The sequence below is a fragment of the Hydra vulgaris genome, chromosome 01, assembly GCF_038396675.1.
Source record: "Hydra vulgaris chromosome 01, alternate assembly HydraT2T_AEP".
NCBI lineage: Eukaryota > Metazoa > Cnidaria > Hydrozoa > Anthoathecata > Hydridae > Hydra > Hydra vulgaris.
The window spans coordinates 49,832,338-49,842,500 of NC_088920.1; the positions used below are offsets into that span (position 1 = coordinate 49,832,338).

The window sequence follows — 10,163 nt, forward strand, 5'->3', positions numbered from 1 at the left end:
TTTCTATCAATTTTCACAAAAAATGCTCAAATTCCGACCAAGAAAGAGCTTATAATTAAGAAAAATTGCCAATAAACAATCGGAACAGATTGTTAAACTATAATGTTTTTATATATTGTTTAGGTTTTTGAATGACTCATCATGGATCTCGATAATTTAATTAGTATGCTTTTTAAGTAGACCTTTTTTATCTCAATAAAATTATGAAAAAAATATTTTACCAAAAAAAATTCCTTCATTTTTCAGATCTTAATCGGTCCAAACATTTCCGAGAGCTTTGAAATTACTTCTTCGTTTTTGCGATGCTAGGACTCATCTTTTATTAGAGACCCGTCGTAATATTATTATTAACATGCGTCGCATCACAAATTCCGTAATAAATAATACTCAGGTAAATGTTATGGGTTTTATCAAAACGAAACAACGCAATTAAATACGCAATACAGAAAGACAAATAAGAACTAACGTATTAGCATAAAATTGTAAACAAAATTAGCATAAAGTAATATAATCGAAGTACTTAGTATTAACTTAAGCTTCCATACATTGCGTATTTTTAATTCTGATAGTCATAAATGAATTCCTGATTCAACAATTACACTGAGGCATGGCTGTACCTGCTGATGAATCATTTGAAGACTTTTTTAATTGTGAAACTCTTAGCGACCGAATTCTTTATATAGTTGAAGTAGAGGAGGTAGTATATATATATATATATATATATATATATATATATATATATATATATATATATATATATATATATATATATATATATATATATATATTTATATATATATATATATATATATATATATATATATATATATATATATATATATATATATATATATATATATATGTACACACATAAATTTTTAAATATTTATTTGCCACAAATATAGCAAAAACAATCTGTACTAAGAGCATAACATGTTATTGACAAAACTTTATCAAAAACAATAAAATATATTATATTGTCAAAAAATACAACAAAAATCTGAGTAAAAATAGTAATTGAAGGTACATATTGTTATGAATTCATAAAATAAAGACCTCTTGATAAAGACTTCATTCAACAATAATATACTAATCTAAAGATACAAAAACTGAAATATATATATGTATATTTATATATATATATATATATATATATATATATATATATATATATATATATATAGATATAATATATATATATATACATACATATATATATATATATATATATATATATATATATATATATATATATATATATATATATATATATATATATATATATATATATATATATATATATATATATATATATATATATATATATATATATATGGGTCATTCAATGCCAAGTGGAGCAAAGGTCTCATGAAATGGACCATCTCAGATTTTATTGAAACTTTTTGATTTTGTACATTTATATGAGAAAAGCATGTTTTGAAAATTTTAATTTTTACTAATATGGTTCTTGAAAAAGCGCTATTTAAGTAGTAGACTATTTGGCATGAAATTTCACTCTACAAGAAAAAAGGTTTTTTTCATCATCTTTAACAGTTGATAACTTTTGAACAAGTTGGTTTTGTACTTCAATTTTTTTAAGGTAGCAAGTATGCTATGGGTACTTTTAAAAGAACAAAAAATTTAAGTTCTGGCATCTTAACTTTTTCCATTATGGCAGGCTAAAGTTGATATTTTTGATTTAAGATTAAAAATTTTTGTGACTTTACTTTACACTTTAATCTTAAAAACTAGTTCAAAAATTAATACTAATCAAATTGCCTGCTGATGTACATGTTGTGGATTACCATTTAAAAAAAAATCATTTGATTAAAGAGCTGCATTCAAAAGGTCATCAAAATGAGTCAGGTCAAGGTTTTCCTAAAATTGATCTGCGATGCAAAGCATCTGTTACCTAAGATGGCACTTTTTTTTTCATAAAATCTCTTATATGCATCAACCAAAGAGTGTTAATTAATAAAAACCAAAAAAATTAATGGACACTTATTTATAATCCCAAAAGATAGTCTCTAAAAGTCGGGTAAATTTTCTATAAAAAATCTGAAGTTAACAAAATAAATAAATGCATTGAATTAAATAATGTTATTTGTTATAAAATAATAGTTAAAAATATCAATGCTTATAGCCTTATAATCCCAATAGATAAAAACTTATAGCTAGAGGTGAGCAAAACCGAGTATTCAGTCTGGTTTTTGCTAAAATCAAAGTCCAAATTTATCAGGATATCTGGTTTTGCTCACCCCTACTTATAAACTGCTCTTTATGACACAATTTTTTTAATATGAAAAACAAACAAAATGTTTTGCAATTTGTAAATTGTAGTGATGAAAAAATTTACAAGCGTTTTAAGTATAAACATATTACACTAAATATTTTAAAAGATTTGTTTACATATAACTTCAAATTTCAGTTGAATTTTTTTTTAGCTGTTTAGACTATAAAATTTTTTCAAGACAAACAAAATTAATAAAATTCATAAAAAATTAAGCTTTTCAAATAATAAAATAATCTCATTGATTTCTTTTAAGTCAATATTATAAAATCTTTCTTTGTTAGACTGGACCTTAAGAGATTGTACTTTGCATAAAATATGAATTAGGGGTACCCAAGAGAGATCATCTCTGCATGGCCACGTGAATTTGTTACATAAAGAAGATTTTTTCGTAAATTTAATATGAAGATCTTGATGCTCTTCTGAAATACTAAGATTATTTCCTAAATTTTTTTTTTTCGTAATTCACCTCCCCAAGGCTGAGAAGGCCACTACAGATGAGGAGGCTACTTGTGGTTATAACCCTCTCTCAACTCTATAACTCCAAAACACGAACCTTGATGAGCAAGGCCGCTGCGCGGGGAAACAAGTAAATACCATTGAGCATCATAAATGCAGGCCACATATGTTCCTGATGTGTAACTTGAAATTTTATTAATAAAAGTTCTGCAAGTAGAAAAATCCATGCAAATACTATCAAATAAAACTCTTCTTATTTTTATTGGGATAAGTGACATTGATATAAAACTGTGGTGGTTTCGTGTCTCAGATATTGTAGAAGAAGAATGCTATCTCTCTTCCAAATTGAAGTTTGTAATATGTGTTTCTGTTGAAACTTTGTCAACAAAAATAAATAATATTCCTTTGACGTGTTGAACACACCAGCTGTGCATTTTGCTTGATGTGTAAATGGGATTGTTAAGTGACAGTAGGCTGGCTTGTGCAACAAGACGTTTACCGTTCCACCAACTCCATCACAAGGACTTGCCACTCTGTAGTAATGTCAAAATCTTGTTTATGTTAGCATAAGTTAATAATATTTTCATCATTTTTTTATTGTGATGCAGCTTCATACCTAAAATAGATAATGTGTTCAAATGTTTGTAATTGTTTAAGTTTAGCAATAACATTATTGATAAAGCAATGAACAGCATCTGTTCCATGTTTCAGATGATCTGATATAACACAATAACTTTGACTATCAAGTTTTTCATCTTTTATAAAATAAACAACAAAGAGATGCAAAGTTGCCTGGCTGTTATTCCAGTAAAAACCACTGCATCCTGTATGAGAAAAATACAGTTTTCTGCAAAGTCAAAAGTACTAAAGTTTGTTTTCCTTTTAAATTAGTTTTCAAATGTTGGAAGTAGTTGGCTTGACTTTTTGATATAAAATGATGCTCTTGTAAATTATCTAACTTTTCATAAACCATTTCAATAAGTTCATCTAAAGGTGAAGTCACTGGTGCTAAAGTACATTGAAAATTTGATTTTTGCCATTGATAAAAATTAACTTCACTAATTTTATTTTCATTAAACAAAGTGTCAATGTAATCTAACAAAACTTCTTTTCCAGGACATATATGGCAGTTATTCAGCTTACAATCTCTATTTTCAATGCTACAAACCATTAATTTCAATAAGCTTTTGTAATCAGCAATCCCAGGAATTTTCTGTACAAGGAGTTTTACATTTTGATGGCACTAGCAAACACAAACTGCATGCAGACCAGAAGCATCACCCACAGGAATGCACTACTTGGGCCTTAGCTCACAAAATTTTGAAAATCCAACTTTAAGATAATTATGTTTCTTTTTAAACTCAATATGATGTTCTTTCATATTGACTAGAAGAAGTCGTTTTTGTATGTTTTGCTATATATCATCTACTTTAACTGAAATAAACTCTTATTTTCCTGGACAAACCCTTGAATATTCATTATATTGATAGAACTTAACAACCTCTGTAATTACATCTTTGGTAAGTTTTCTACCTGATTTTGGAGAAAGTTTTGATAGTATTCCACTTTTTTTTCTGGCTTGTACTACAGATGTTTTTGAAGTAAAAAATTACTTTTGAGTTCTCTATTGACCAACAGTCTGGATTGAGTGTAAGAAGTGCAATTTTTTCAGATTTTGACAATGTTTTGTCCGACTTTGGCTTAACTTGAATCATAATATTGTCAAAATTTTTGTTTTTGTTTTTTTCAAACATTTTTTTGAAGGTGGTTCAGTTTCACCAAGTGCAGCTATTTCTAAACCTGGCACATTGGCAACAACCTTTTGTGTAAGACCTCTTATGTTATCAATTTTACACTTTCCATATGCAACTCTATCTTTTTTTGAAACAAGTTTGAAAGGTGAGCATCTAAAACTTGCAATACTTATATTAAGATCTTCTTTTAATGTAAGGTTGTCAACATAAATTTCTTTTTCTTAGAGTTCATTTTCTTTTTTATCATGTTTGCAATGCAGGGTTTTTTTGCAACTAGTGCAAATTTTTTGACTAGGTATTAAATCAAAATCTTTGGCATATGAAAGACTGATAACTCTAAGAGAATATACAAAGTAAAGATACTAATTATTAAATATTGTTTCACATTTATTTATTATCAAAGGTATTTGTATTAAATTAAGGTATTAGTTTAATTCATGAAACTTACTTTTCACTTTTTTTACGTGCTTGTTAAAAGGATTACAACAATGCCTTTGATGTTCATTCTCATACTGCAACAAGTAAATTTTATCGTGATAGTTACAAATAAAATCTATGAGGTTTACTTTGGTTCTCAAAGAAAGAAGCTCTAGGTTTAGTCTAGTTCTTGGTAACATTTACTTTTTTTAGATTTGTTAAACTTGATAAGATAGCACTGTTCATTTAATGCTTTACCAATACAGCAAGGAGAAAGCTCAGGCATACTACTATATTTTATTAGTACTTTTTAGATTGACATAATAGTATTATAAAATTAAATGAAACAATAACTTAACTTAACTAAGTAATAATTTTATGGTAAATTTACCTGACTTTTAGAGACTATCTTTTGGGATTAATAATAATAAATAAGTGCCCATTAGTTTTTTTATTAATTAACACTCTTTGATTGATGCGTATAAGAGATTTTATGAAAAAAAAGTGTTATATATATATATATATATATATATATATATATATATATATATATATATATATATATATATATATACACACACACACAAATAGCAAAATAAATAGCAATAAAAACACTAGAAATCACAACACAGATAACTCAAAAACAAAAGCATTATAGAAAAATTGTTGCCTATAAAAGTATTCATTAAATTGAGATCATAAGTAAATAAATAAGAAAATCACAGAAAACAAATATTTTTTTCTTTTATTGACCAGTGTTATTCTTTTTGAAACTTTGACATAATTTCACTTCATTTGAGACTCATCATGACATATTTTTTAAAAAACTTTTTTTTTTGTAATAGTGTTAGAAAAAGAGAGGCAAAGTTAGCTGATGCTGACTTTGCAATAAGTTGATATATAATTTCCATGAGAGGTCCCCAGTGAAGGAAAAGTCTAGAAGATGTAAAGTAGGGGACTCAGTAAGAGTTTTGCCATTTATTTGATTATATAAATATTTAAAATATTGTAATAATAATTAGCAATGAACAACTGAGTTTTTCAAGTTAGAATTCAACAGCCACTGCAAGCCCCACAAATCCCCCCCTCCCCCACAGGCTTTCACAGAAGAAAGATCACATTTAAGACTATCTGCATGCTCTAAGAAATTAAAATGTGATGACAAATTCACTACCAGCAAATTTAGCCACTTTAAAGGTAGAGATTATTAGGGAGCCAAATATGGAACAGCCACAGGACCAAATATGGAACTCTATGGTACCCCAGAGGTTACTGGAAATTAAGGAGAACTGTATATCTAGGATGATTTAAGTACTGCAATTTAAAAAGGAATTAGGTTAAAAGAAAAAGGTTCAATTATTTTAAAAACCTTCCTAGATACATCATTAAGAGAGAATTAGAAAAGACAAGAATATTAAACTTTATCAAATGTTTTTCTATCGTTATGAGCATTTACCCCCTCATACCAGCCTTATGATTTTATTCTAAAGCACTATAGAAATCTTTCTATTATCAAGGGGAGCCTTAATAAAAACAACAAGGTTTATTTTTGTATGTATAGTAAATGCTATTATCTAAGCTTAGAATATTTTAGTTTTTTATCATTTTTTATATGTACATGATGTTTTTATATAAACACAATGTTTGGACTTGGTTTTCCCTTTAAAATCTTTTATAATCTCAAAGTATTCAGTATTATAAATTATAATGTATTATAAGTTATATATGAAAGTTTAGAACTAGGCAATTTGTGCTAAATCTATAGAACCCGCCAGAAACAAGATTCAAACCTAGTTAAATAGTTTTTATATTATACATTTATAATAATTTATAATAACTGTTATAATTAATAACATAAATTTTTAATTTAAATTTCAGCTTTCAATTTAAGTCATTCATAAAAAACAAAGAAGAAAGAATTTTTTCAAAAGATTCTTTAAAATGTATCAAAAAATTTCAAAGATGTTGCTGAGCTTATTTAATCATTTTTTTAATTAAAATTTTTATATCAGTAAAAAAAAATTTCATATAAATTTTATTTAGTGTCCAAACTCTTACAACAATTACAAATCAAGTCATAGTGAATTATACAGAAAAGAAAAAAAAAATCAATTTAGTAGTGAAGAAAGTATCAGCAGTGAACCAAAGGTGGTATATTAGTTATTGTTTCTTTTGTTTGACTTGTTTTTAAAACTATCGTTGTTTTTAAACAGGTTTTTTCAACTATATTTTATTTTGTGTTTTTAAACATTTTATACGATTGTCTATGCGTTGAAACAATCATGCTTTGTTTTGTATTTTAAATATATCCTAAAATTTACATTATATCCAAAAAAGGTGCCCAGGTTCTGGCAAGAGGTGCCCAGGTTCTGTTTTTATTGTTGTAGTCAGTGCTAGGATTTATAATATTTGAAATGGGTTTGTACCCTCAAAAATTTGAAAAATGGTCCACACACAATCAAAAAAATAAAAATAATTCATAATAACTATAATAATGTTTATGGAAACCATTTTTACATTTTTTAACAGTTTGTAAAGATAATTAGTGCATGTTACCTAAGTATTAACAAAAAATTTGCGTTTTAATAAAGTTTTATTTTCAAGCTCAGGTTAGAGCAGTTTTTACAAATTTTGTGAGCTATGTTTTTGTATTTTTTTGAATCATAATCAGGAAGAAACTGCAGTTGTGCATACAGTTGTTCCTGCAAACCTAGATTTTTCTAAGTAACAGCTCACAAGAATCAGTGTGAATCAGTTTCATTGATTCCACTACTGGTTCCTAAAAACTAAATTCAACTTCTGCTTTTATTTCTTTTTAGGTTTTTTTAGGTTTGCACTTTTAAAGTTTCAAAGAAAACTAAAAGGTCTTGGTTTGTGTTAGGGAGTTAAAGTGTTGCCAAGGTTTGTGTTAGGAGTATATGATTGTCAAGGTTTGTGTTGGAAAGTATATGATTGTCAAGGTTTGTGTTGGAAAGTATATGATTGTCAAGGTTTGTGTTAGGGAGTTTGATATAAAAGTGTTTATGTCTGATGTAAACATGTTTGATATAAAAGTGTTCATGTCTTTGAGTTGAGGTATTACTATTATAATGATCATCTATTGGGAATATTTTCTTTTCTTTTTATCAAGGCAATACAGTTTGGCATCAGCTATTTTATAAAGTGTATTCCTTGTGGTAAGTTTTTAAATTAGAGCTAACCTGATTAGAAAATTTTATGCTTGTTAGCATTATGGTTTATTGTTTGTTGGTAGCTAGATAGGATTATCAATGATAATAGGCCAGTTTTTAAAATGTAAATAGAGAGCCATATGAAGAAAACAGTGCAAAAGAAGCTTATTTGTAACAGACTAATTAACTAATTTACCAATTTGTTTTAAAAAAAATCTATAAAAAGTGTTTGTTCTAGTAAGTGAGTTGCTTGACCTGTTATGTGCGCAAATAAATGAGTTATTAGTCAGCAGTAACTGGCTAATAAAGTCGTAAGATTAATTAAAATTAAACTCATTTCCATTAATCCTTTAAATATAATTATATATATATATATATATATATATATATATATATATATATATATATATATATATATATATATATGTAAATATATATATATATACACACACACAGAAGTGCGGTAGTGGTGTAGTGGTAGAGCGCTTGCCTTATAAGCAAAAAATTCAGAGTTCGATCCCCGGCATGTCCCTGGTAGTACCATGCTCCACTTGTTTCTCTGCGCAGCGGCCTTGTTTATCAAGGTTTGTGTTTTGGAGTTTATAGAGTTGAGAGACCACAATTCTAGTAGCTCCTCATTTATAGTGGCCCTCTTGGCCTTAGGGAGGTGAATTAACATAAAAAAAATATATATATATTTGGATAAAATTAACAATACTTTAAAAATGTTTATTAGATTTAATGAATAACATTGAGTATCGAAGAAAAGCCTCCTCTGATTGCTTTTCTATTTTGAATTCTGCTTAAAGTGAGTATGAATTATAAATTAAGGAAAGCTTTCATATAAAGTGGCAAAGGCCTCGTTTAAATAAACAAGATCAGGGCTGCCGGGAGGGCAGGGGGGGACAAAGAGGACAGTTTGTCCCGGGAGGCAGATATCCAAGGGCGCCAAATGAAAAGAAGGCAGCCCTTGAGCATGTTAAACATATATAATATATATATATATATATATATATATACATATATTTATATTTTATATTTATATATATATATATACATATATTATATTTATATTTTATATATATATATATATATATATATATATATATATATATATATATATACACTTTTATATATATACATATATACAGGGCTCGAAAAAACAAACTTTTTTTTTACCGGACAATTTGTCTGGTAAAGACTCAAGTTTGCCGCCATTCCTGAACACGCTTAAAATATTTTGTTTTTACAACTTAAGCATGCAATTTGCTTTGACAACTTTAGGCATTTCAAAATGCACTGAAAATAAAAAGAAAATTTGTAGGATAAATTATCTATCAAAAAGAAAATCTTAAAGAAAAAGAAGTCTAAGCTCAAAAAACTAAAATTTGAATAGGAAATTATATTTATATTACATTTTTTAAAAATTACTATATTATGTGAAATGCTTTGTAAGTTATTAAATACATAAATTATTATGTAAGTATATTAAATACATAAATTTTTAAGTTTACTTATTACTTTATTAAATAAAGTAACATAGTAATTATAATTACAATAAAAATATTTTATTTAAATTATCAAAGTATATTATGATAATTACATTTATATAAATATGTAATTTTTTATAAATCTTCTCAAACTTTTTTTAGGATTAATTTTATAGACACTTTTAATAGCGAAAACTTTTAATGCAAAAACAAACGTTAGGGGTCATCCATAAATTACGTCACGCGATTTTTAACATTTTTTGACCAAACCCCCTCCCCAAAAAAAATTAAAAAAAAATTTTTTTAGAGAGGGGGAAGGTGGCAGGTGTACAAAATTTTGCAAAATACAAAACAATTTTAAATATAATGTCTATAATTTTTCTGAGCTTTTTTTAGATAATTAGTTAGTACTTTTTAGTCTGTTTAATCTTTTTTTTTCATTAATTAACATCGCTATCCTAAAATGATACCAATAAAAAAGCTATTCTTTTGATATATAATAAATCCAAAATATTATATATATAATATATAATGCATAATAAGACATAATAAAATATTATATTTTCAAAATTATTATTTCATA

At 26.4% G+C, this 10,163-nt stretch overlaps 1 protein-coding gene across 1 annotated transcript in view; it reads left to right on the forward strand.

Annotated features, from left to right (window-relative positions):
* The first annotated feature begins 343 nt into the window (after positions 1-343).
* The window catches only part of LOC105848048 (uncharacterized), a 39,139-nt gene continuing 29,319 nt past the window's right edge, over positions 344-10,163 (forward strand). The window contains exons 1-2 of the mRNA XM_065788476.1: positions 344-697; positions 6,964-7,068. Coding sequence (XP_065644548.1) covers positions 608-697; positions 6,964-7,068 — 195 coding nt within the window. The 5' untranslated portion in view covers positions 344-607. The remainder of the gene's footprint in view (positions 698-6,963; positions 7,069-10,163) is intronic.